The sequence below is a fragment of the Mirounga angustirostris genome, unplaced genomic scaffold (assembly GCF_029215605.1).
Source record: "Mirounga angustirostris isolate CCGP_5_RB_7025 unplaced genomic scaffold, mMirAng1.0.hap1 SCAF_16, whole genome shotgun sequence".
Taxonomy (NCBI): Eukaryota; Metazoa; Chordata; class Mammalia; order Carnivora; family Phocidae; genus Mirounga; species Mirounga angustirostris.
Window position 1 is genome coordinate 19,097,135 of NW_026991724.1, and position 27,297 is coordinate 19,124,431.

Here is a 27,297-nt window from a genome sequence, read left to right on the forward strand (position 1 = left end):
CAGCAAGGTCTACCCTGTTCCATGAAATTCTGAACACAGTTCTGTTGTGCTTACATTTTTAGATCAAATTTACATATGATGAAATACACAGGTGTTGAGTATACAATTGAATGCTTGGACAGACGTATATACCTGTGACTACTTCCCCCAGTGAAAATAAAGAACTTTCTCATACCCTCACGCCCCTTTGTAGTCAGTCCTCAAACTCCTCTTGAAGCAAATAGTGTGTCCATTTCTTTCACTGTATTTTTCTCTGTTCTTGAACTTCTTAGAAATAGAATCATAGGGTATGTCCTTCTCTTGTGTGTGCCTTCTTTCACTCAATATGATGTGAGAGTCGTCGTTGTGAATCTTTTATTTTTATCATTATTCATCATCATGTTGTATCATTATTCTTTTTCATTGCTGAGTAGTATTCCATTTTGTGAACGTAGCACAGTTTAATTCATCTCCTTTTGAACATTTAGGCTCTTTTTTACCTTTTGGCTATTATGAACATTCTAATACACCATTCCTCTTGGCTCAATACCTAGGAGAGGAATTTCGGGTCACATGGCAGGATAGGCTGCACTTTTGAGTTCAAGGTACCTCCCCCTCTGGTTGCTCCCACTTTCGGTAGGGTTATGCGTCATCCTGCCCAGCCTGCATGGGCTCCCCGCCCGCCCAACCGCCGACCACCAGGCTGCAGCCTCTTGCCAGCCTCACTTGCTGCTCTGTAGCAGCCGAGTATGTGCTCTCCCGGCAGAGGTGGACCCTGTCACTTGGGCGGGAACCGTGGCTCCAGGGCCCAGCTGAGCCTGGCTCAGGGCTTATGCTCAGGTCCTCACTGAGGGAGACACTGCAGGTCCCAGAGGGCTGGCTGGAGTCCCCTCGGTTCTTCCTGTGCCCATCCTGCCTTGCCCATGTGCCAGCCTGACTGGCTCTTGGAGGCCCTGAACCCTGAGGGGATGACACCACCTCTTTGCCCTCCTCCTAAGTGCACCTCACATGAGGACCAAGGCTAAACTGCAAAGTAAGAGTAAGGAAGGCCAACAGCCGATTTTTCTCATAGGGACTACCTGGATGCTTAAAAAAAAAAAAAATAGAAAATACAAATATCACTATGAACAAAATGTTCATTTTGTTTGGCAGTCTCTTGTTCTCCTCTGGCCCTTTTGGCTGATCACTGTTGACAGCCAGTGTCGCCCACACTGCTGGTCCCCCAAACCTCGTGTGCCCTGTGGTAGGCAGGTGCCCCAAGAGGCCCAGCTCTGATCTTGCCCTCTGCACCAAAACACTCAGTACCTTTTGTTGAATGAACAAAATAATGTTTACGTCAACTTTAAGCTTTAAAATCCATTTAAAGAGGAATTTCTTTTCCAAGCAAAGGTGGTTATTGGGATGGAAAGGAAAAAACCATTCTAGAGAGAAGAAAAGACAGACAGTGGACATATGTTTTGTAGTAAAACACGCTGTCACTCCTTCCTGTCATTTCTTGCCTCCCTTTCCTTTATCCTTGGGCTTTTCTCCTGCCTTTTCTGGTGCCTTTTCTGGTACATTTTCCGGTGGCTTTTCTCCTTCCTTTGGCTTTTCAAACTTTTGCTCCTTTCCTGCAGGGGGAATCAGCGCATTCCTTCTGACTCTCTTGCCTTTGAAATGTTTTCTTTGAAGACACACATCGATTAAGGCGAAAAGTCCAGCCACGCCAATAAGGATCTAGAAAACAGAAGAAGGAACTTTTGCTTTTCATTCCAAAGCAGGCATAGTCTCTCCTTGTTTCTAATTAGTCAGCAGGTGCTGGTTAACACATCCCTTGGTTCCCCCGGAGACACTCCGATTTTGCCCCTCCCCCAACCTCAGCATCCCTCTCTTAAAACCCAGCCTGGGTGTGGCCCATTGGCTTGGGGATCAAGGCAGCTAGGAGGAGGAAGCCCTTAGCTCAGCTGGCTCCCTGGACGGCATCTTTATTTAAGTGGCTTCTTCTTTGGAAACATTGACCAGCTTTACTTTTAAACTTTGCACGGGTCCCAAGATTTTGTGAAAAGAAAAGAAGTCCTTTCCTTAAGTCAGGGGAAAACACCCATTCTCCAGAAGAGGTGATTTCTGGAGTTCCCAACACGAAAGACTCACCACAGCAATGAAGTAGTGCATGGGCATGGTCTGTCGGCTTCTCACAGCTATGACTACAGCCCCCACAAGGAAGATGAAGGCGAACAGGTCATTGAGAAGGTCCTGAAAGCGTGGGAGATGGGAGAGTCAGTCTCAACCAGAACCAAACCCCCATCAACACCCAGCCTGGCATCGCTTCCTCCAGAGGGGATGGTTTCCAAACTTCTGCCTATTTTTGTTTTGTTTTGTTTTTTAAGATTTTATTTATTTATTTGACAGAGAGAGACACAACAAGAGAGGGAACACAAGCAGGGGGAGTGGGAGAGGGAGAAGCAGGCTTCCCGCCGAGTAGGGAGCCCGATGCGGGGCTTGATCCCAGGACCCTGGGATCATGACCTGAGCCGAAGGCAGATGCTTAATGACTGAGCCACCCAGGCGCCCCAAACTTCTGCCTAATTTTAAAAATATATATGTGAAGATAAATATACATCAGCTGGGTGGACATGCTCTGGTCCCCAGGGCTGGGCTCTTTGTGTTGAGACCCAAAGCTCAGGCTGCTTAACTGCCTTCATGGGCCCCCTCTGCTGCCATCTCCTCTGAAATCACACATTTAGTGGCTAGTTATTTCTTTCTTTCTTTTTTTTTCCCTCCAATACTCATTTAAGTAAATGCACATCTGTTCAACTTAATGGTGAGTACAACCCTCCATCATCTTTCTGCTCTCAGGGCCAGCTCCCCTCTCTGGATCCAGAGTGGGCTGTATCGCTGGCAGGAGGGTCTGTTGGATTCTGGCCTCTCTGCTTGGGAGCCTGGCAGCTGCCTCCTCCACCCCTGCCCCCACCCCCCTCCTGCCTTACTTCCTAGACACTCTCTTCTTTGCAAGGCCACACCACCTCCTCCATCATCAGCCTTCCTTTCTATCCCTTCTGGCCCCAATCTTAACCTTGCCCTATACTTACTTCCTTTACCTTCCTAAAAATGTCCAGATGTTTCCAGCTTGGGCAGAGGGCTGCTTTCCCTGCAGGTACCATGCACGGCCACTTCCCGGCGTAGCCAAGCTTAGAGTTGGCCAAAGCATGGCCCTTGCAAGCCGGCTTCCTCCGCCATCACTCGTGTGGTGATGGTAGCCGAGAGTCTGTGCACCGTCTTCATCATGTGGGCAACAGCCAACTCGGCAGCCCTGGACGAGGCCCACCCTTCCCCTTGGTTTCCACGATGCTGTTTTTCTGTTAATTGTCCTTCCCTGGCTACTTGTTGTGGGCCTTTTCTTTTCTTTTTCAGGGTTTTGAATTTTAATACATTTCAAACATACTATCCCCACTCCCACCTCCAGCAGCCATGAACCACTGAGATTGAACAGATGTTAACATCTTGCAATATTTGCTTAGAGCACTAAAAAAAAAAAAAGCCAGAAGTAAAACTTTGTGGAGCCACAGGGTCACCACTCTAGCCCTTTCATGCCTGTCGCTCAGAGGCAGCCACACACGTTGGAGCTAATGGGTACTTTTCCCAAGAGTGTATTCATATTTTCCTCCATATTATATATTCACAAACAGTATATACTATTTTATGTGTTTCACAAATTTAAATTTAAATAAAAGATATCTTCTAGCATTGGCTTTTTTAAAAAAATCTTTTATTTTTTATTTATTTAGAGAGCGCATGTGCATGCATGGGGAGGGGGGCAGGAAGGGAGAAGAGGGAGAGAATCTCAAGCAGACTCTGTGCTGAGCGCGGAGCCTGACATGGGGCTTGATCTTGCAACCCTGGGATCATGACCTGAGCTGAAATCGAGTCAATTCCTTAACTGACTGAGCTACCCAGGTGTCCCAGCATTGTTTTTGTTTTTGTTTTTAAAGACTTTATTTATTTATTTGAGAGGGAGAGAGAGACAGAGAGAGAAAGCACAAGAGCAGGGGGAGGGAGAAGGAGACTCCCTGCTGAGCAGGGAGCCGGATGCCAGTCTTATCCCAGGACGCTGTGATCATGACCAGATGCTTAACCAACTGAGCCACCGGGCACCCCCCCCACCCCCAGTATTGGCTTTTTAAACTTAACAAAGTTTGTGAGATTTATCAATTTTGAGAAATACATATTGAATTCATAAATTTTAACTGATGTATGCTATGAATAAACCAAACCAGAGACATTAGGTTGTTTCTACCTTTTAGGAAATTATTATTACAAACTCTGCTGTGGTGAACACGCTTGTCTGTGTCTTCTGTGCATATTTCCTCCTGGTATGAATCAGTAATCGAAAATCTCCCAGGGGCACCTGGGTGACTTAGTCGGTTAAGCGTCTGCCTTCAGCCCAGGTCATGATCCTGGGGTCCTGGGATCGAGTCCTGCATCGGGCTCCTTGCTCAGAGGGGAGCCTGCTTCTCCCTCTCTCTCTGCCTGCCGCTCCCCCTGCTAGTGTTCTCTCTCTCACAAATAAATAAAATCTTAAAAAGAAAATCTCCTGGGGCGCCTGAGTGGCTCAGTCGTTGGCGGCTGCCTTCGGCTCGGGTCGTGATCCCAGGGTCCTGGGATCGAGCCCTGCATCGGGCTCCCTGCTCGGCAGGAAGCCTGCTTCTCCCTCTCCCACTCCCCCTGCTTGTGTTCCCTCTCTCGCTGTCTCTCTCTCTGTCAAATAAATGGGTAGAATCCTAAAAAAAAAAAGAAAGAAAGAAAATCTCCTAATGAAGAAAAGCCCAGAACTAGATGGCTTTACTGGTGAATTTTACCAAACATCTAAAGGAGAATTAACACCAATCCTCAGGCTCTTCCAAAAAATCGAAGAGGAGGGAACCACTCCCAAACTCATTTTATAAAGCCATCGTTTTCCTAATACCAAAACCAGAAAAGGACACTACCGGAAAAGAAAATTTCAGGCCAATCCCTGATGGATAGTAATATGAAAAATCTCAGTAAAATGCCAGCAAACCAAATTTAGCAGCACATTAAAAGGATCATTCACCATGATCTAGTAGCATTTATCCTTGGGATGCAGGGATGTTTTAAACATATGCAAATCAATCAATGTGGTAGGTCACATTAGCACAATGAGAGAAAAGAATCATGTGATCACCTTAATAGACAAAGAAAAAAACATTTGACAAAATTCAATATCCATCCATGATAAAAACTCTTTAACAAATTAGGCATAAAAGGAACATATGTCAACATAATAAAGACCATACATGACAAGCCCACAGCTAACATCATATTCAATGGCAAAAGGTTGAAAACTTTTCCTCTAAGATCAGGAACAAAACAAGGGTGCCCCCTCTTACCAATCCTCTTCAACAGAGTGGGAAATCCTGGGTAGGGCAGTCAGACAAGAAGAAATAAAAGATATCATCATATCCCTGATCTCATTTTTCTATTGGTTTTAAAAATTTTCTTTATGATGGCTTCTGTTGTAAAGTTTTAATTTTAACGTGATACATAGTTTCTCCCTCTCTCTCTTGCTCACACACACATTCCCAAGAACATTTACTAAATATTCAGTTCAGTTGGTTTATAACACCACCTCTGTTATATACCAAGTTGCCATATGTATGTAGGTTTGTTTCTGAGTTCTCTTTTTATTCCTGTATTCGTTTTCTCAGGTGACCTTAGCAGACTGGGTGGCTTAGACAACAGACATTTATTTTCTCATTGTTCTGGAGGCTGGAGGTCCACGATCAAGGTGCCAGCATATTCAGTTTCTGGTGAGGGCTCTCTTCCTGGTTTGCAGATGGCTGCCTTCTTGCTATGTCCCCACATGGCCTTTCCATGGTGTGCTCAGTGGCATGGGGAGGAGGCAGGGGGAGAGGGAGGGAGGAGAGAGCTCTCTGTTGTCTTTTCTTATAGGGATACTAATCCTATTGGATCAGGGTCCCACTCTTATGATTTCATTTCATCTTAAGTACTACTCTAGAGGCCCCATCTGCAAGCTTAGTCACTCTGGAGGTTAGATTTCAGCCTATGAATTTTGGGGGTACACATTCAGACCATAACAATTCCATTAGTCTTTTTGTAATCCCTGAGCTAATACCAAAGCTTTACAGTAATTCCAATATCTTGTTAGATGAGTCCATCCCTGTCAGAATTTTAGAATCACCTTGTAAAGTTCCAGAAACAACCTCTGTCAGGTTGAAATTTCTACTTAATTTACGGATTACTGTGGAATAAACGGATATCATCTTTATGATAACAGTTCTTCAGATCTGTGAATGTGGTGTATTTTTCCATTTATGTAGAGTTTTCTTTTATGTCTATTAATAAATTATGATCTCTGTGTAAAGTCTTACACATCTTTGAACAGGTTTATTCTAAGTTTCTTCTGGTTTCTGTTGCTGTTTTAAATGGTTTCTTTGAGAAGTCACATTTTCTCATTGTTCGTTGCTGGTATTCTGGAATGATACCGTGTGGGTCTCTGGTTGCCCTGTGGCACTCAAGCAGTTCTGGTAATTTCACTGTAGATTCTTCTAGATTTTCTATGTGGAGAATCATATTATCTGTGAATGATTCTAGTTTTTTTTCCCCTTCCCAATTCATTCACTTTTTTTCTTGTTACGTTGTGACTAATTTAAGATCTCCAGCACAGTGCTGTACAGAAGGATGGATAGTCGGCATTGCTAAGGAAATGTTTCCAAAGTTTTACCATGAAACACAATGGTTATTGTTGGTTTGGGTAGGTACTTATTAAGATAAGGATGTTCTCTTTTAAAGTAGTTTGCTGAGAGTTTCCTAAAAATTAGTATTGAATATTACTAGTTTTTCTGAAGCTCGTGAGATGACATGGTTTTCTCCTTTAGATTCAAGATTGTAAATTAATAGAATTTTGCAGATTAAACCATCTTTGCATTCCTGACACATACTCCGCTTGATCATGATGTATTGCTTCTTTATGTATCCCTTGATTCAGTTTGCTTATATTTTATTGAGGATTCTTATAGCCACATTCAGATAAGCTATATATACTATACTATATATACTTTACTTTCCTTATAATGTCTGGTTTTAAGATCAAAAGCCTACTAGATAATACAGCATATTATCAGGCCTTTAAAAAGAGAGAAGAAAAAAGGGACAGACCAATGAAACTGAATGTATAGTCTAGAAATAAAGCCTGCATCTGGGATTTTAACATTTAACAAAAATGCCAATTAAAATCAGCGGGGAGAGGGGTGCCTGGGTGGCTCAGTCGTTAAGCGTCTGCCTTTGGCTCCGGTCATGATCCCAGGTTCCTGGGATTGAGCTCTGCGTTGGGCTCCCTACTCAGCGGGAAGCCTGCTTCTCCCTCTCCCACTCCCCCTGCTTGTGTTCCCTCTCTCACTGTCTTTCTGTCAGATAAATAAATAAAATCTTTAAAAAAAAAAAATCAGTGGTGGGATCACCTGGTTGGCTCAGTCAGTTAAGCATCTGCCTCTGGCTCAGGTCATGATCCCAGGGTTCTGGGATTGACCCCCATGTCAGGCTCCTTGCTCAATGGGGAGGCTACTTCTACTCCCTTCCCCTTGAGCCTCCCCCCACTCATGCTCTCTCATTCTCTCTCTCGCATGCACTCTCTCTCCCAAATAAATAAAATCTTAAAAAATATAAAATCAGTGGGGAAAAGATACACTATTTAATAAATGAATAAATTGAGTGATAAGGTAGAACAACTGGATAGTCATCAGGATATAAAGCTAGAGGGGCACCTTGGTGGCTGAGTTGGTTAACTGACTCTTGATTTCAGGTCAGCTCATGATCTTGGGGTTGTGAGATTGAGCCCCACATCGGGCTCTGCACTCTGCTTAAGATTCTCTCTCACCCTCTCCCTTTGCCCCCCTTCCCCACACACCCACCCACTCACGTGTATGCCCTCTCTCTCTTAAAGAAAAAAAAGGATATAAAGCTGAAGTCATGGTTCATACCATATACCAAAATGACTCCAAATTAGTTTTTTTAAAAGATTTTATTATTTATTTGAGAGAGAGAGAGAATGAGAGAGAGAGCATGAGCGGGGGGAGGATCAGAGGGAGAAGCAGACCCCTTGCTGAGCAGGGAGCCTGATGTGGGACTCAATCCCAGGACTCCAGGATCATGACCTGAGCCGAAGGCAGTTGCTTAAACAACTGAGCCACCCAGGCTTCCAGAATGACTCCAAATTAACCAAAAGATTTAAATGTAAAAAGTGAAACCAGTGCCACATGGAAACATGGATGAATTTTTTATAACTTGTTTTTCTATTTCTTTTTGAGTCAATTTTATGTTATATTTTTTACAGGAAATTATTATCTAAACTTTCCAATTTATGGGCATAAAAATTCACATTTTCCCTGTAATCTTTAAAAATCTCTTCTTGATCTTTTTTTTTTTTTTTTAAGATTTTATTTATTTGAGAGTGAGGGAGAGAGAGCTTGAGCACAAGCAGTGGGGGAGGGGCAGAGGGAGAAGGAGAAGCAGACTCCCTGTGGAGCAGGGATCCCGATGTGGGACCCAATCCCGGGGATCATGACTTGAGCGGAAGGCAGATGCTTAACCAACTGAGCCACCCAGGTGCCCTCTTTTTGATCTTTATACTAATATTTTTCTTTGTTCATTCTCTTTTTTTCCCCCCCCTTGGGATCCACCTACTTTATTAGTCTTTTTCAAAGAACTAGATATTTTGTTTTATTAGTCCTCACTATGGATCTTTGTTTCCTATTTTATTAGTTTTAGCTCTTATCTTTGGCATTGCCTTCTTCTTAATTCCATTGTTTTATTTTGTTCTGGTACCTTCTTACGACTATTAATTTTCAGTCTTTTCTAATTATATAGATTTGAATTTGAATAGTTTAGGGACATTCTACAGATAGTATCTGTGAATACTACATAGATACTAAATCCTCATATGTTTGGGGAACACACTAGATTGCCCCCAAACACTTGGGGATTGAGTTAAATTTTACTGATTGATTTCTAATTATATTACGTTGAAATTAGAGAATATGTTCTGTATGATAATCACTTATTTGTTATTTATCTACATTTACTTTGTGATGTTATTGAGGATAATTTTTTAAGATTTTATTTATTTGAGAGAGAGTGCACAAAGGAAGAGAGAGAAGCAGACTTCCCGCTGAGTAGAGAGCCCAATGCAGGGCTCCATCCCAGGACCATGGGATTATGACCTGAGCCAAAGGCAGACAGCCAACCGACTGACCCACCCAGGTGCCCTGAGGATAATTTTTTTTAAAGATTTATTTACTTATTTGAGAGAGAGAGCATGAGCAGGGGAAGGGGCAGAGGGAGAGGGGGAGGGAGAGCGTCTCAAGCAGATTCCCCGCTGAGTGCAGAGCCCAACCTGGGGCTTGACCTCAGGAGCCTGAGATCACATCCTGAGTGAAAATCAAGAGTTGGACATTTAACCAACTGAGCCACCCAGGCACCCTGAGGTTAATTTTTATGATTGTTCCAAGTGTACTTGAAAAGAATATATAGCCCGTTCTGTTGGGTATAGGGTTCCATATGTTCTAGGTATGTCATTGGATTGGCTATCAATTGCTGAAGGAGGCATGTTATTCTACCACTATGGTTGCTGTTTGCAGCATGTTGTTGTTCTTCCTTATAAATAAGTTCATTTTTGTTTTTTTATATTTGGGGGCTATCTTGTTGGGTACATACAAGTTCAGAATTACTATACGTGGTGATCTTTATAAACTTAAAAAAAACATAAAATTGGCTTTTAGTTAGTATTTTCCTTTTATTATTTTTTCCATCTCTTATAGCTGGATTAAAAAATATCTATTCTTAGAGTCCTCTGTCTTTTAAGTGAAGAATATAGTCCATTTATATTTGTCACCATGTCTGATATATTTGGATTTATTTCTGCCATTTTATTTTTTCTATTTAACATATGCCACATTCCCCCTGCCCCCTTTTCCCTTCTATGAATTAACTCTATTCTCTTTCCACTCTTTCCCCTCAATAGGTTTGATGTTATATACCCGGGAATTCTATTCTTTAGCAGAATACAGAATTATGTTTTAATATGTTAGTGTTAACATTATTACCAAATGTCCTTCCAAATCAATGACTTTTAATTCTTATCATACACCACTACCGTGGTCTTAACCTGTTACCATGTTGCTGCTGCTTCAGTTCTACCTTGTTTCAGTGTTCTCTCCCCACCTCCCCAAACTATTAATATATTTTTTAAAACCCCAATTCTTTTTTTTTTTTTTTAAGATTTTATTCATTTATTTGAGAGAGAATGAGCTAGAGAGAGCATGAGAGGGGGGAGGGTCAGAGGGAGAAGCAGACTCCCCGCCGAGCAGGGAGCCCGATGCGGGACTCGATCCCGGGACTCCAGGATCATGACCTGAGCCGAAGGCAGTCGCTCAACCAACTGAGCCACCCAGGCGCCCAATAATACTGGCTTTTATATTTACCTATGTAGTTACTGTTATTGGTGTTCTTTATTCTTTTATGGCTTCAAGTTACTGTCTAGTGTCCTCTCATTTGAGCCCGAAGGACTCTCTTTAGCATTTCTTGTAGGGCAGGTCTACTAGCCACAAACTCCCTCAACTTTTGTTTTATCTAGGAATGTCTTAATTTCTCCTTCATTTTTGAATGATAATTTTTTAAAAAAAATATGGAATGCTTTGTGAATTTATGTGTCATCCTTGTGCAGGGGCCATGCTCATCTTCTCTGTATTGTTCCAATTTTAGTATATGTGCTGCAGAAGCGAGCTCTTGAATGATAATTTTTTAAAAAGATTCATTTATTTATTTGAGAGAGAGCGCATGTGTGAGCAGGGGGAGGGGCAGAGGGACAGAGGGAGAGAGAGACAGAAAAAAGCACACTCCGCACTGAGCGTGGAGCCCAATGCGGGGCTCAGTCTCATGATCCTGAGATCATGACCTGAGCTGAAATCAAGAGTCAGGTGTTCAACTTACTGAGCCACCTAGGTGCCCCTTCAATGGTAATTTTTTAAAAAAGATTTTTAAAAAGATTTTTTATTCATTTGAGAGGGAGAGAGAGCGAGCGAGTGAGAGCACAAGCAAGGGGGAGGGTCAGAAGGAGAGGGAGAAGCAGACTCCCCACTGAGCAGGGTGCCTGATGTGGGGCTCAATCCCAGGACCCCATGATCATGACCTGAACTGAAGGCAGACGCTTAACCAACTAGGCCACCCAGGTGCCCATTGAATAGTAATTTTTGAAGGATAATTTCAATTTTGAAGGGTATTGTATTCATTTCCTGGATCTTTTTATTCTGTCCTCAGACTGTCTTATTCTGTTCTTAGGGCTCTGTTTATATCTTTAATTATTTTAAGTGTATTTCTTATTATTTTCAGACAGCTCTTCTATTAATCTCATATTCTCAGAGTTTTAATCCTCCCATTTTTTTTTTAAGATTTAAAAAAAATTTTTTTTTAATTTTTATTTATTTGAGACAGAGAGAATGAGAGACAGAGAGCATGAGAGGGAGGAGGGTCAGAGGGAGAAGCAGACTCCCTGCCGAGCAGGAAGCCTGATGCGGGACTCGATCCCGGGACTCCAGGATCATGACCTGAGCCGAAGGCAGTCGCTTAACCAACTGAGCCACCGAGGCGCCCCTCCTCCCATTTGTTTGTTTGCTGATTCTCGATTCTTGGACATGGGGATTTTAAAATCAGGTGTCTTGTAGTTTTGGACTGTGAGTTCATTCTTGGCAGGCCCTCTGCCCCCACCTGTCCTGTGAGAACCTCTTTATGCTTTGACTGGGACTTTGCATTTGTTTCTGTCAGGAGTCCCAGGGACATCGTCAGAACATGATTAAGTTAGGATCCGATATTATGCTAATTCCCAGGCACAATTTTTCTAGGCTGCATGAAGGTTTCCAGGATGAAAGTAGTTAACAATTCAAACCAAGTCCATACAAAATTCAGGCCCAAGGTTTCTATTTCTCAAGGTGGTCTTTCTTTTCTTTTTTTTCTTTTCTTTTCTTTTCTTTCTTTTCCCACTCAAAGCTCAGACAGAGGTGAACATGGCTTCTTGTTCCTTTGTCTTCTCTGCCTGTCTTCTCCCTGTCTTTGCAGGGTGCTGGCTTATGCAGGGGTCTCAGTTCTGAATCCCCATCTTGCTCGGGACCAAGACCTCACCTCCGCTAACTGAAGAGTGTATGCACATCCACACTCTTGCTTCCTGGGGGCAATACTTCATGGGCCAGTCCTACCCACAATCCAATAGCGGACTGAGCCCCACTCCTGTTTTTCATTTCTGGCACTTGTGTGTCTCCTTTTTTTTTTTTTTCCTGCCACCTCAGCCATTCATTCAGCTACCGCAGTTGTGTTTACATTTTCCCTAGTAGTTTTAGATAGGTGCAGTAGGAGGATTTTCAGGGTTTATTGATTCTTCATTTTGCTGGAACTAAAAGTATCTTCTCAAGTTCCTTGGCTTTCCCTTTACTTTGTCCTCTGCTTATCCCTCTCCCAAGAGTCTTATTTGGTCCTCTTCTCCTTTCTCCCTATATTGGGAGTCCTCACTTACACTGCGGAGACCTATGAATCCCTGGGCCCCAGTCACTTTTGATAAGGAAGCAGAACTGAGTGCAGTTAGGGACTCAGAATCTTCGGACAAAGCTGGGTTTGAATCCTTTTTCTGCCACTTACTAGCTGAGTTACCTGGGGGTACGTGATTTGGCCCTCCTGAGACCATTTCATATGTAAGGTGAGTGAAACCCTGAGTTTAGTGCCCTGGAGGTACACTGTGAATGTGCAGTGAGATGGAAGTTAGGTGGGTGCACTCTGTGATCACACAGGTGATGGCCAGGGATTCAAGGCCCTGAGTCCTCAGGCACAGCATCAAGCACTTTGCATTTATTTCTCAGGCACAATCGCATGAGAGGTTATTACTGTCCTCATGTTACAGATGAAGGAAACAGAGGGCACAAGTGTTTGGGTAGCGTGCCCCACTCCCGTTCCAGTGGATGACTGCTTTGGGCTGAACATCCTTTTTTTTTTTTTTTTTTTTTTTTTTTGAGAGAGAGAGACAGAGAACATGCGCATGGAGGAGGGGCAGAGGGAGGAGAGAGAGAATCTTAAGCAGGCTCCATGCCCAGTGTAGAGCGCTACAGGGGCTCGATCTCACAACCCCGAGATCATGACCTGAGCTGAAATCAAGAGTTAGATGCTCCACCGACTGAGCCACCCAGCGCCCCTATGCTTAACATCCTTTACAGGGAAAGTCACTGGAGATCCAAGACTGCTTTAGAAGGGATTTCTTTAAAATTCTCATTTTATTTTACTGATTTATTGGAAGATTGGTTTTCTTCTTTGAATCCTGGGGATGGGGTATGTTCTGGGGTGATCTCTCCACACTCAAGTGTGAGCTGGCACAGAAGTGGGAGGAACAGCTGGTTGCTATACAGCCCCTGCTCCCATGGAGAGCAAAGCTTCCAGAAAGCAAAGACCTCTTCCTTTGACCACCAGATAGGTAAGAAGTTCACCTGGCCCCCAACCCCCAAGCTGCCTTTTCTACCTAACTTCAGCTGCCCCTCCCCTGGCCCACCTGAGGTGCTGAGCCCATGCCCTGGGCACTAATGTAGAAGGTGGCGCATGTCTGTCTGTTCAGTCACTTCCAGGTACCAAGACACACGCATGAATGCACCCCAGCCGCAGGCACTCCCCACCTCCTCTCACTTACAGAAATAGGCCACAGGATGAAGGGCATGTATCTGTTGATGGCGAAGGTGTAGATAATGAAGAAGAAGCAGAAGACGGACAACTCCATGGTGATGATGAGTGTCAGGAGAGGGTGCACGGTGGTCCCCGTGAACATTACCAGTGCAGCTATTAGGCAGCCCTGCTGGGAGACATGCACCTGAGCTACGGCAGAGGGCTCTCACTGGCTCTACAGCCCTTCCGGAGCCCCTGTGGAGCCTGCTCCTTCTCCCTCTTCCCATCGCTGGACCCCCATGCCCCCGCCCAGGGGTGCCCGACCAACTTACCAAGCTCAGGATCTTGACCTCAGCGTGCCCCATAACCCAAAACTCTTTATTGCTGTCCTTGAGTTCCCACTTGTAGCGGCGACACCCCTTCCTCGTGCCCACTTCATCCTTGGGCTGCACTGACTTTTCCTTTTTCTTGGGCTCCTGGTCTTTCTTGTCTTGGGGTTTGGGGACCGGCGGCGGCGGAGGGGGCGGGGGCGCCGCTGCGGGGGGCGGGGCCGCCGGGGCCGCCGCTTTGCCCTTTTTGCCTTTGTCAGCCGTCTTTGCGTGGGGGTTCTTAGCTGCTCACCGCCTGCCCGATCTCTCCTGCTGTCCGCGGACAGGCCTGGCCTCTGAGCGAGCCTGGTGCCCACCGACCCGCCCAGAGGTCCCGCTCAGCCAACGGCCAGGAGCCGGCGAACGCCAACGCCCGGCGCTTCCCCGCGCGCCGCGTCTCCTCGCGCCCCCTCACCTGGCTCCGGGCGACTCGGTCGCACCGCGAGGACCCCAGTGGGTGCCGGGCCGGCTGCCTCCAGGGCCGCCCAGCCCCCCCCCCAGCCGTGGGCCGGTCGCGTGGGCGGGAACCCCCGCGGGGTCAAGGCCCTGGCCACGGCTCCCTGGGGCAGCGTCGTCCCGCGCCCCGCCAGGCGCAGCGGCCGCGAAAACAGGTAGCTCGACTTTTACACAAGGCAACACGAGGAAGCAGAACTGTTCCCGATTTAGCAGCCCTGATTTTATGATCGCACGTGGGCCGGGATAGGTGACAGCATGCAAGCTCAGTGGGGGGATTAGCGGGAGGGACGAGGCACAGACGCTCCTGTCCACGAGGGTGGCGGCGAGGATGCGTTCGAGGATGCATTCGAGGATCCCCGGGAGGAGGTGCGCCTGGCAGCCGAGGGGGGGGCCTGTGTGGGTGCTTTCGCAGGTGCCGCCACGGGTGGTTTCGAGGCTGCCGAGGTGGGTGGTTTGGAGGATCCCGGCGTGCCCGCTTTCCCGGGCGCTGGCGTGGGTCCTGACTTCTTGGGTTCCGGGAGCAGGGAGGAACTTCTTTCATATTCGAGTCCCAGCATTCTTCTCATTTTATCCGTTATCTTCTTGGTGACCATAATCCCATCCAGGATACACACGATTGCCGCTGTGAGACACTGGGTCTGTCAGACACAAGACACGGGAAGGAAAGCCCGGGTTATTCTGCAGCTCAGCCGCAACCTGTCTTCCCTATCCCATCCCAGGGGACAGGGGGCTGCAGGGGGCCGCTTGTCCCCTTCTGACCCAGCACTGCCTATTTGGTGTCTGCCTAGCTGACAGCTGTGGCACATTCTGCGATTCGCAGAGCAAGGGATTTTGGAAATGGTGGGTTTTGCTGCCAGTAATGACCTTGCCAGATGCCCGAGGCACCAGGAAAGGACCAGAGAAGAGTATTGGCTGTAGGAGGCTCCAGATAGGTATGAGGTCCTGAGAAGGCCCTTCAGTAGGAAGGACTCCTGGGCTTTGTTTGAAAAGGGCAGGAAGGAGTTCCCAAGGGGACCAACTGGGAGGGAGAGAACTTCAGATCGTGGACAGGGGTCTCCAAGGAGTGTGGTGTGGCTGAGACCTCTGGAGCTGGTGAGGGATGGGGCAGAGTTGAGGCTAGGAAGTGCAGAATTTGGGACTTTATTGAAAGGAGAGATCAGGTGCCAGAGTCAGAAAGCCCACTTGCAGTAAGCCATGAGGTGAAAAGGACTGGAGGAGGCAGGGACACCAGTGGGGTGTGGTGGGGGCTCCTGTCATCCAAGTAAGAATTGATGGGGTCCAGATGGTGGGAGCCCCTGGCAGGTAGGAGAAGGCTTGGTGTCTGAGTTAGCAGATGGGGACCAGCAGTGCATAGCACCCAAGATTCTAGGTGCCTCCCAAATCCTGCTGGCTCTGGATGTTTCTCTTCACCATCACTTAATCCCTGGATGCTTGAATGAACTTTCCCTAGGTAGGTCTTGCCCCAGCTAATCTGTGGGCTCCTACAGGGATAAGGGACTCTATCCCCAACACTAAGCCTGGGCCTGGCACAATCCAATGGGATTGACAAATATTTACTGATTTCAAAGAAGTCAAACTTTTTTTTTTTTGATTAATTTTTGTTCCCATTGCTTAACTTCTTGAACCAAAGTCTCATCTCTCTACTTCCCACCCTCCATCTTCAAAGCATTTAATCTGCCATTTCTTGTGCTCTTCATATGATGAGCTTGTCCCAGGCTTGTGAGCCAGGCAAAGTATTTAACCTCAGTTCTCGTATCTGTAAAAATGAGAATTGTAAAAATTAAGTCAGAACATGCCTGGCCATGTGTGTGGCACATGCTGGGAGCTTCCTTCCTTTTCTTCCTTCCTTCCTCCTGGGCCATTCACTTTTGACAATGTACTTTTTTTTTTCCTATTCATGTGCTTTTCTTTTCATGTGCTTTTAAAATATAAATCTCTAGTCCAGAAGAGTCAAAATCCTATTTATGGACAAGAACACCTTGTTGCAACATTTCAAAAAATAGTGTGTACATTTCTCGAAAGGGGAGTTTGTACCTATTTGGCGAATGAGTATTAGAATGAAGATTTTCATGAGTTTAGAGTTTATGCAACTTTACATCTTGATGATGGTCTGCTAGTTTCCCTTTGAAAAGAGTTTTGAAATACTGATTTTTTTTTTATAATTTTTTTTTTAAGATTTTATTTATTTATTCATGAGAGACAGAGAGAGAGAGAAGCAGAGGGAGAAGCAGGCTCCCAAGAAGCAGGGAGCCTGATGCGGGACTCGATCCCAGGACTCTGGGACCATGACCTGAGCCGAAGGCAGACGCTTAACCGTCTGAGCCACCCAAGTGCCCTGAAATACTGATTTTTTAAAAAAAAGATTTATTTATTTGAGAGAGAGAGCAAGTGGGAGGGGCAGAGGGAGAGGAAGAGAATCTCAAGCCGACTCTGCGCCAAGCACTGAGACCGATGTGGGGCTCGATCCCATGACCCTGAGATCACAACTTGACCCGAAACCAAGAGTTGGACCCTTAACTGACTGAGCCACCCAGGTTCCCCTGAAATACTAATCTTAAAGGGGGTCACGAAGTTTTCGACTTACCCCTCCAACATAGAATAAGTGCCTTCTTTCCATTTCTTGCATCGCCAAGATGGCAACTATTAAAAGGAACACAGCTGTAATAAAACTGTTGACAAGATCCTGTAATACAGAATTGAAAACTGTCAACTTTATGTGAAAATGTGATTTCATAAAATATTTAAATTGGTCAATTACCCATCTAAGGATGGATGTCTTTTTAAAACTTTCCCTTTGATTAAATATTAAGAGGAACCGTTAGCGAAATTCTTGCATCTTCCAAGACATGAGTTTATGTGATTTTAAGGTCCTGGATAGGACTTTGTCAGCAGAAATGGGTTTAATTTCATTAAAGAGTGCCATTAAAAAAAAAACCAAAACTGACAACTTCCCCATTATATTCTCCATAAAGGGCATAAGAAAGTGAGCATGAAAAACACCTAGAGATATGGGGTCCTACCCGAATCAGACCTCCATAAATATGATTTTTAAAAATCCTATTATTTTAAATTAATGTAAATTCTGCATTCTATTCCATAATATATTTTTTAATCTAAAATTGAAATTTTAGATTAGCACTTTACTAATTTAATTGCATTCCCAAATCTGTAGGTAGAGCCAATTCTCCAGCAGTTAGTTGGGTCACATTTATTCTGTGGGTTCACATATCCCAGGGAGGCAGGAACCCACCTGAGGAGCAGGCCTGGTATTCTAGAGTGAATGCCTGTGCTGTTGACTTTTGTTCTTTCCTAAGAAATGGCTGGAATGGAGTCTGCCCTAGCATCTGTGGGCTGCCTTTGTCCTTTCTTCTGGATTCCAGTACTGGGTTCTTTAACTGCTAGCCCTAACTGCAGCTTTGTGTGCTAAATAAAGGGCGAGGATGAGTAGAGGGGGCCACTCCTCAGGATAAGCAGAGGGCTGGGCTTTGGTAATAGAGCAATAATGGAAAAGTGGGTACTCAGTGTGTCCATGGCACTAGTGTGGGGAGGGTCAAAAGCTCAGGGTGATAGAACCATGATATGGCCTGGATATCTAATTGGAACATTTTAAGTCCTTAAGTCTTGATGTCTTGACTTGGTAGCGTCAGCCTGTCTGGTGCACCTTCCCAAATCTAGCAAGGAGCCCTGCCACCCAATGTGCAGAATCATAATGGCTCTGATAGAGCTCTTCAATGTGCTCAGTATTTCCCAGTCATTATCTTATTTAACCCTCACAAACACCCTCCAGAGTCAGTGTTGTTATGATCCCAGTTTTAAGAGGACATAGCAGAGGCTTAGAGAGGTTTATTAAATTGCCTAAGATTGGGTATCTGCCAAGGAGGGGAGTCAGAACTCCTCTTACTATTGCCTCCCATCGTCCCCCTAGGTTGGAAGTGCAGCATCCATCTTGGGCATTTTCCGTGGATAATGGGTCACGGAGGGTCAAAATGGTATGGGACATGTACAGTGGAAGTGTATTTTTTTTTTTTAGGTTTTATTTATTTATTTGACAGAGACACACAGCAAGAGAGGGAACACAAGCAGGGGGAATGGGAGAGGGAGAAGCAGGCTTCCCACCGAGCAGGGAGCCCGATGCGGGGCTCGATCCCAGGACCCTGGGATCATGACCTGAGCTGAAGGCAGACGCTTAACGACTGAGCCACCCAGGTGCCCCGGAAGTGTATTTTGTTGATGAACTCTTCTGGCCTGCCAATTCCTAGATGTGTGACCTGGGGCATGTTTTATCATCCCTCTGTATCAACATGTTCATTTTAAATATGGGGAAAGTGATTGGGATTCATTGGGTTGATCTGAGGATTAAATGGTATAATGAATCTGCAAATACCAGATAAGTGCCTGGCATCGAGTGGGTCATGAGTGCATCAAAATGTGGACTTGCGATATCTGCCTTCAAAGTGTACACAGTTGGTAAACTTTCTGCAAACTTCAGGTGTTCTTCCCATTGAGATTGCTGAGCAAGGAGTCCTATCCTTATCACGGAATGTGACTTGCCTCATGGAGGGGCACTAATTATTTGGACACCTGGTGGGTAACACTGGGGGGACAAGGAGCAGGGCTGGTGAGGGTTAGAAGTAAAATCCAGCTGGGTTCTGTGGGCTGAATGAAAAGTCTGCCCACAGTAGGGCAGGTACAGTAGTTTACAGTTTTGCAAGAAGCTTAGTCCTTTAGGATTATGTAAACCAAGATAGTAAAAAAGTGTGAACAAGGACTCTTACAACTAAGAAATAGGATGTAAACTTTTTAAAACAAAAATTAACTAGCTGTGGCCATAGGTGGTTGAGAATTTAGATGAAAGCCAATGAATAATGAGAATACTAATAAATCAACTGTAGACGAGGCTTCACTAGCCAATCGTTGACTCCCTGTCATAATTCCATCTCCTCACTGGAATACTAGATGTTCGTTTACTCTGTCCTTACTGTGATTTACTCTGGTCCTTGCTCACAAGGAAGTGCTCTCCTGAACTGTCCTTTGGAGCTAATGTTTGCCTTATATCTAACATTCTCTCATAGATCACACTTCTTGAGCACTTCCTGTGTGTCACATACTGTGCCAGGGTGTTAATCTCATTTGATTCTCACAACAAATTATCCTTATCCTCAATTTACAGATGGCTAAAGGAACATGCTTGGGGTTGCTCAGCCAGTAAGTGGCTAGGACCCTCTGCAGCCTGACTTGAGTGTCCAGAGGCCTTCTCTGTGCTACACCACCCCCCTCCCCTGGCCGATCTTTTGCCTTAGACACATCATTGTTGTTGGCCTCATCTTTGGCGGGGGGAGGGGGGGAGCGAGAGATATTTTCTTCCTGATGGAGTAAAATTGCAGCTGAGCCTTGTCACGTGCCATCTTTACTTATCATCTTTTTCTTTCCCCCTTGACTAAATACCCTATTGACTCAGGTAACCTCCTCTGACTAAACTGAGAGATGGATTTGTTACTTGACTGTTATTTTTCCGTAAAGCACCCAAATTGCTGAGATAAAATAGTGTAGAATTTTAACTGGGAAAGAAAAAGATGCTTTAATGGTGAATGCTTATTTTTAAAAATCACTGAATATTAGAAAAAAATTTGAACATTTACAATTTGTTTCACAAAATGTGGTATTTGTAACAAGAATTTATAGATAATAAACATTATATTCAGCTAGCTGCAACTCCCACTGATTCCATTTCTGCCTGGAGTTCTCCAAACATGTGATATAGCCTGATCAGAGATGACCAGAACTGTCGTTTTTCATTAATCCTATTTGAAGGGGGACATTCTAAAGCTGACACTTCCTCTTTATAAATGTAAAGATATTGCTGGTAGTTTGGGAATCATCACTTCTGTAGAGTTTTTGTTTAAAATGTTTAATATGTTTTTTTTTTTTAAATTGCTTTCTATTGGCAAAAACATCTGCTTGATCAGAACTGTTTCTCTGACCATATTGGATAATATTTTTTATAATGTAGGAGTATTAAAAATATGGGCTATTCAGAAGATAATTACAATTCATACTTTCCTTGGGTATGTTGACAGATGACACTAGATTCATGGGTAAAATTGATAATGAAGTCTAGAAATGAAGACAGTGACCCCACCATGGGTGGGGTAAGGAAAGTTGTATCCTCACTAGATGTGATGCAGGCCCATGATACCAAGTCAAGGGCTGGCTGAGAGGTGGATCCATGGGTATCAGAGTCACTGGCATAGTCTTCACAGAAGCAAGAAGATGCACTTCAGACTGGAGTATGGATCCCCCAGCCCAGGCTCCATCATCTCCCCAGAGAAGGAGGCCTTGCCAAAATATGGTCCCAGAGTCCATAGATCTCAGCACGTCTGTACGTGAGGCTCAGCTCTCTGCTGAGCATCTGAAGCCCTGATTTATCAAACTTTCTATTTCCCTGCTGGGAGTTTTCATCATTAGCCCCTTGCCAGACAAAAATGGGAACAGAGGAATAAGGAACTCTGTGCTCCTGGGAGCCTTTAAGGAAACCGCCACTTAAAATCAGTACTCCTTACCCTAATGCTCTACCTTGGGGGCACAAACCATCTTGCCAGGAGAGAGGGGATGTGCATGCTGGATGCCTCCAGTGTGTGGGTGGGTCCTCGAGCCTGTACAGAGCCCTAAAACAGGGATAGTCTGTGTTCTTTGGCTTTTCCCCATTCCACTGGGTCCCAGGGGACTTCTGCAGCATGATGCCAACACATCTCCAAGTCCACCTACTCTCTGAAGTGACAAGCAGCCCTCTCCTAGGCACCCAAACTCTCCCTAATCCAGCACAATGCCTCCCCTGCCAAGACCTTCCTGTTACCACCCAGTGGAACTACCCTTCTGAACAATCTCATATGTACACGTCCTTCACCTTACGGAATCTGGAAGAGAAGACTAGAAAGGAAGGGACAGGACAGGAGAACACAGTTTTGGATCCTTTTTTGATGGGTCTTTTTTTTTTTTTTAAAGATTTTATTTATTTATTTGAGAGAGAGAGAGAGAATGAGACAGAGCACGAGAGGGAAGAGGGCAGAGGGAGAAGCAGACCCCCTGCCGAGCAGGGAGCCTGATGTGGGACTCGATCCCGGGACTCCAGGATCATGACCTGAGCCGAAGGCAGTCGCTTAACCAACTGAGCCACCCAGGCGCCCTGATGGGTCTTTTAAAAAACCTTCCAAATCCATTAGATCACACACCATCTGACCAACTGTGTTGGTTAGTATGTGGCTGCTTGGTTATATGTGCTGCTAGTCAGTTGTGCCTCAGAATAACTGAGCAACCTTCATAGTTTTCCAACTGTGGAGCTCCTGGGAGCTCAGCAGGCACGTCCATGTGAATCACGCTTTGGGGCTCCTATAGTCATCCAAAGGGAAGAGAATGCTCTGACCCAAGGATACAGGTAGCTAAAGGGGGCCTGGCTTTATCAGAGTTGACCGAAGGCCTGCAATTCTACAAAAGTTGGCCTGAGCTGTCTGTGACCACTGTGAGAACAGTTCCTCTCATAGGACCTTTCTGGTTCATTCTTAGGAGCCCCCAGTTCTTGCCTTTGTCTGAGACACTTCCTAGATATTCTCCCCGGACCCTACATCAAAGCATGGTGCCTTGAGGCTCCATCCAGCCCTCCAGCTTTATAGCAGTGGACCCTTCCTCAGAGGGCTCTAGTCCACAGCTGACCTTGGTGCTGTGGTGCCCTCAGTCACCTGCCCTAAGGACCTGTACCCGCCCTCCAGGCTAATCTGTTCATCTCTAGCTCTGTATTTTAAGGAAACCACGAGGAGACAGGAGAAGATACAGAGAACATAAAATTTAGAGAATCCGAGGAGGATAACAATGAAGGGAGGATGGAGACAGAGAAACCATTGTAAGGCAATAGGGCAAAAAGTCTGGAACGAGTTTGGGTTAGAGCCAGGCCTGAGTTTCCAAGTGACTGCCTATGGCCATGAGCAACTTCATCTCTTTCATCAGGTCTTCTCATCTGCTAAACTGTAACCACACTGGGTTGTTGTGAGGATTAAATAAGGCAACACATATGAAAAAGTATCTGGCACATACTGTGTGCGCAAAACGGTTCATTTACCTTCCGTCCTTGAAAATCTCCACGGACAGAGATTTTAGTTTCCCCTCAGAAACCTCTTTATCCTTATAGCTCTCCATAACTAAGAGGGTCTTCCATATGTCCAATTAGACTTGCTCATACTTGGCTTTGTCTGCTTCCTGTTGCTCTGCACTCTGTGGGATAAAGAGAGCTCAGCAGCTTTTTTAGAAAATCCCTCACACGCTTCAAGAATGTATTTTGAGTTTAGCTCAATAGCAACCAATCCTACCTTAAGGTTAGAAAAAGGTACTGTAAGGAAGTGGGATGTGGGAGAGGCCTGACCTCTGAGTTAGGATTGTTCACAGTGCAAGATAAAATGGTAAAAGCCATCTAACTACTTTATGGGGTCTGATGGACACTTGGTAAGTGAATGTTTGCTTTTGCTTTGTGCTGAGCATTGTGCTATTTGCTTTAAACACATTTAAGTGTTGTAGGAACCCTATGAGGTAGTTATTATGATCACCCTTTTCCTTTGCTGAATTTCCTAGATGGGGAAACTGAGGCTAAAGTTCACACAGCTAGGAAGGTGCCAGGGCCAGGAAGTGGGCCCATGTCTGTATCTGGACAGAGCAGTAGTTCTCCAGTCTGCAAGGATACAGAACCTCAGGCTCCACAATAAATAGGATTTCTCTGAGACCTGAGGGATTAGCTTCAGGAATTTTTCAGTTGGTAAAGAATATGAAGTTCTGGAAAAAGCTACTAAATAAGGCAATGCAATGTCTTTTCTTGAATACTCCACCATGTGGCACCTCTTTGGGAGTATGGACCCTTAATATCCATGAAAAGATTGACTCCTGCAATCTTTCAGGGTGTGGGTGACAATTTTCTACAACTTTGCCATGCCAACTCTTGCTTATGCAGGGGAGGAAATGTTTATAATGTTAGAATAGCTGCTGTTTGAAAAGTAGAAGCATGTGCTGTTTTACAAGCAATGGATGAGAAGTGTGTTTACCTACTGAATATACTAACTGAAATTTTCTTTAGGACAAGCTGCAAAGTACCATGTGTTCAGTGCCATAATGAGATGGAAGCAGGTGTGTGTGTTGGTTGTGCCATGGACAGAAGTGTCCAAGGAATCTTCCTGGGTGTTAGGCTAGTTTCTCCCCTAGGACTAGGGCAACCCCCTGTCACAGCTCAGTTATGTTCTTGTCCAGAGAGATAGCGCTTTTGCTTTCACTTGAGGAGAGACTTTACTCTGGGACCGAGGGCAAAGCTTATATTTGAATTATGAAAATAAACACTTACAAGTAAGGGCCAATCTAAATTAACCAGCAAGTGCTGAAGGGTTAGCATATATATTAGAATAAAAAAAAGAACGATGCAGATTTCCAGAACTGTGATGGCTATAAACGGCTCATTGGCTCTGGCAATGACAAAACAAACTAATGCTCCTATGAGAAGACCCTGCAATAAAAGAAACAGGATTTATTTTAATGCACAGGGGCTAGGAAAAAACAAAGCAAACCCATAAACTGTTAGAATGTAAATCTGATTATATTGCACTTGCCTGTATTGTTTTGTACAGACATTTTATTTGTAAAATTTCTCATATTTCGAAGAAATGAAATAATACATGGAAATAATAAAAGTGCACATTAAGTATAGAAGAATGAAAAATAACTCCAGTCTGGGGCACCTGGGTAGCTCAGCGGTTAAGTGTCTGCCTTTGGCTCAGGTTATGATCCCAGGGTCCTGGGATCGAGCCCCGCATCGGGCTCCCTGCTCAGCGGAGAGCCTGCTTCTCCCTCTCCCTCTGCTGCTCCCCCTGCTTGTGCTCTGTCTGTCTCTGTCACATAAATAAATAAAATCTTTAAAAAAAAAAAAAGAAAAAGAACTCCAGTCTCTTTCTTCTCCCTCAACCCAACACTAGTCTATCTCCTGAAAAGTAACTACTGTTCACAATGTTTATTTCATACTGGAAAGAAGTATATACAAGTAGAATAAATATATACTGATTTTGATAGAAAGAGGTAGAGCTCCAGTTTTCTTTCTTTCTAAACAGTGCTGATTATCCCAACATCATTTATTGTGAAACACCAGTATTTTCCCCGCTCATCTGAAATCCAAACTTTATCATGTACTAAATTCTCAGGTGTATTTGGGTTTCTTTTGAGACTATCCTCTTCCATTGAGGTGCTGATTTCTTCTCTAGTACTTTTGCAATTATAGGCAATTTATTTTATATTATTGTCTGACATAGTCCCCCTTTCAGTGCTCATCCTCAGATTGTATGTTTCTCCCATGTTTATCTTGGTCAAGTTCCCCAAGCTAAGCCTGTTGGCTTTTTATTTTATTTTATTGATTTATTTTTTAAAGATTTTATTTATTTATTTGACAGAGAGAGAGAGACAGCGAGAGAGGGAACACAAGCAGGGGGAGCAGGCTTCCTGCCGAGCAGGGGGCCCGATGTGGGGCTCGATCCCAGGACCCTGGGATCATGACCTGAGCCGAAGGCAGACGCTTAACCGACTGAGCCACCCAGGTGCCCCAGCCTGTTGGTATTTTAATTGGGATTTCATTTAGCTTCTAATTTTGAAAGATTAAAAGATTTACTTTTACTATTCAAGAACAAAGTATATCTTTCCAGTTATTTTTAGTAGTTTTGAAATATCTGAGTTTTTTGAGTTTTCTTGATATAGGTCTTTCAAATTTATTTCATTTATTCTTAGTTTACCATTTTGATTGCTGTTGTAAAGAGAAATATTTTCTTCTATTTTAAATGCTTGTTTGTTCATTTCTACTAATGAGTTAGTAGAAATTATCTTGTTCTAACTTGTTTCACAGTTGATTTTGAGTTTTTAGGCAGTGATATCAGCTGAAAAAATGATATATTTTGCCTCATCTTTTCAACTGTTACTTATTTTTCCTAATTGTGATGATTAGCAGTTCTAGAAAAATACTGAATAATGGTATTGATGAGCGCATCCTCTTTGTTCCTCATTTAATGGGAATACTTCTAATGCTTAATTATATATGATGCTGACTTTGGGGTTTATTTTTATAATGTCGATAAAATATCTATGTATTTCTATTTTATGGATCTCTTTTTTTTGCAATCAGAGATGAATGTTGAATTTTGTCAAATGTATTCTTTTTCTTATTTGATATAGTCTCCTAATTTGTTCTCCTTTTACCTATATTTTTGGTTATTTTATTTTTTTTAAAGATTTTATTTATTTGAGAGAGAGAGAATGAGAGAGAGCACATGAGAGGGGTTAGGGTCAGAGGGAGAAGCAGACTCCTTGCCGAGCAGGGAGCCCAATGCAGAACTTGATCCAGGGACTCCAGCCAGGATCATGACCTGAGCCAAAGGCAGTCGCTTAACCAACTGAGGCACTCAGGCGCCCTATTGTTGGTTATTTTAATAGAGTCCTAATACTGCATCATCATGGTGTATTTTTTAAAAAGTACTGAATATTTTCTGCTAATATATTAATACTTGTTGCTTTGATACAAGTGAGATTTCTATTTTCTTTTTCTGACTTGGTCAGGTTTTGATATCAGTGGTATACTACTTTGAAAAAATAATTCAGAAGGGCTGCTTCTTTCTCCATTCTTTGAAAAAGTTTCAATAGTATCAGAATTACATCCCATGGAAGTTTGAAAGAGTTAATGTGTAAAAAAGTCTGGCCCTGATAAATTTTTGAAAGATACTCATTTGATTAGTTCTCATTTTCTTCTGTGTTTACATTGGTCTGGTTAGGTTTTTCTCCATTCTGGGGTTAGTTCTGGTAATTATATTTTCCTAGAAAATAAACTATTTCTTTCAGTTAGGTTTATTTGTTTTGTAAAGTACTCTTGGGGATCCTCAGTTTCTTCATCCTTTGTGATTATTTTCCCTGTCTGGTGTCTAAATATATGTTCTCTTTTCCCCCTTTTTCCCCCTATTATATTAGCCATTGGTTTATCAATTTTGGTCAATTCAATTATTTTTGTTTGCTAACTTACACATTTCTGCTCTTCACTGCTTCCCTAATTCCCTTTGTGAGGGAAAACCTGAGAAATACAAAGTAAGACAGGAACAACAGTGCTGGTTTAGTAATAACGGTTGAGTGTGGGGAGGAGCAAGGTGAGAAGGGAGGGAAGATGAGGCAGAACAAACTGGCTGGCAAAGGGAAGTAGGGAAGTCGGGAAGCTTTGGGGAGTTGGCGCCCCCCGGGACTCACTCCCCGAGGCCGCACCCACCCTGCATCACCAGCTCTCTCTGCTCACCAGCCTGAAGATCTTCAACATTCCCGTGGGCGAGAAGAAAAAATGCTTGAAGCTGTCCCTGAAGTGGGGCGGGACTAGGGCCCGTCCTTCAGCACGCTTTTGGATGGCGGCCTTCTCCGATTCGCTCTTGGGCGCCTGGGTGGGTGTCCTTGAGGTTGCACCTTGCGGCGCACTGGGTGCTACGTTCCTGGGTTGCGCGGACGGCCCTGAGCGGGAGGCTGTCCCCGCAGCTGCGGCAGCCCCTGGGCGTGCGGGACGCTGCTGCTGTTCCATGCTCTCTGTGGGGGTCCTGGTGGTTTTGGCATCCGTGGTGGGCCCCGGGGCCTGGCTGCCTCGGGCTGGCCCTGCCGTTTTGAGGTTGCCGCCGCCGGCAGGCTGGACCCTGGGAACCAGCGGCGTGCCCCAACGGCTGCCGGCCTCCTGTCCCTCGCGCGCACCCAGCTCTCGCTGCCC

The 27,297-nt window shown here is 44.5% G+C and overlaps 2 protein-coding genes and 1 non-coding gene across 4 annotated transcripts in view; 1 reads left to right on the top strand and 2 right to left on the bottom strand.

Moving 5' to 3' along the window:
• The window catches only part of TK2 (thymidine kinase 2), an 87,280-nt gene that overhangs the window by 13,562 nt on the left and 46,421 nt on the right, over positions 1 to 27,297 (top strand). The gene's annotated exons all lie outside the window — the stretch shown is intronic.
• On the bottom strand, positions 1,468 to 27,117 carry CMTM2 (CKLF like MARVEL transmembrane domain containing 2). The gene is made up of 8 exons (XM_045892119.2): positions 26,845 to 27,117; positions 23,878 to 24,036; positions 17,089 to 17,187; positions 14,977 to 15,142; positions 14,013 to 14,293; positions 13,709 to 13,867; positions 2,110 to 2,211; positions 1,468 to 1,695 (listed from the first exon to the last, which is right to left on the bottom strand). The coding sequence occupies exons 1-8, from the start codon at positions 27,115 to 27,117 to the stop codon at positions 1,468 to 1,470; spliced, it is 1,467 nt and encodes a 488-aa protein (XP_045748075.2).
• Positions 10,670 to 10,776, bottom strand: LOC123856281 (U6 spliceosomal RNA). Its single transcript, XR_006793685.1, has one exon. It is a non-coding gene; the product is annotated as a U6 spliceosomal RNA (small nuclear RNA).

Excerpts from the sequence above, each read along its gene's own strand:
- CMTM2 (XM_045892119.2), bottom strand. The coding sequence starts at position 27,117 with ATGGAACAGCAGCAGCGTCCCGCACGCCCAGGGGCTGCCGCAGCTGCG. Across the intron at positions 13,868-14,012 it reads AGGTCAAGATCCTGAGCTTG|GGCTGCCTAATAGCTGCACT; the intron begins GTAAGTTGGTCG and ends GTCTCCCAGCAG. Across the intron at positions 2,212-13,708 it reads TCATCCTGTGGCCTATTTCT|GACCTTCTCAATGACCTGTT; the intron begins GTAAGTGAGAGG and ends CCACGCTTTCAG.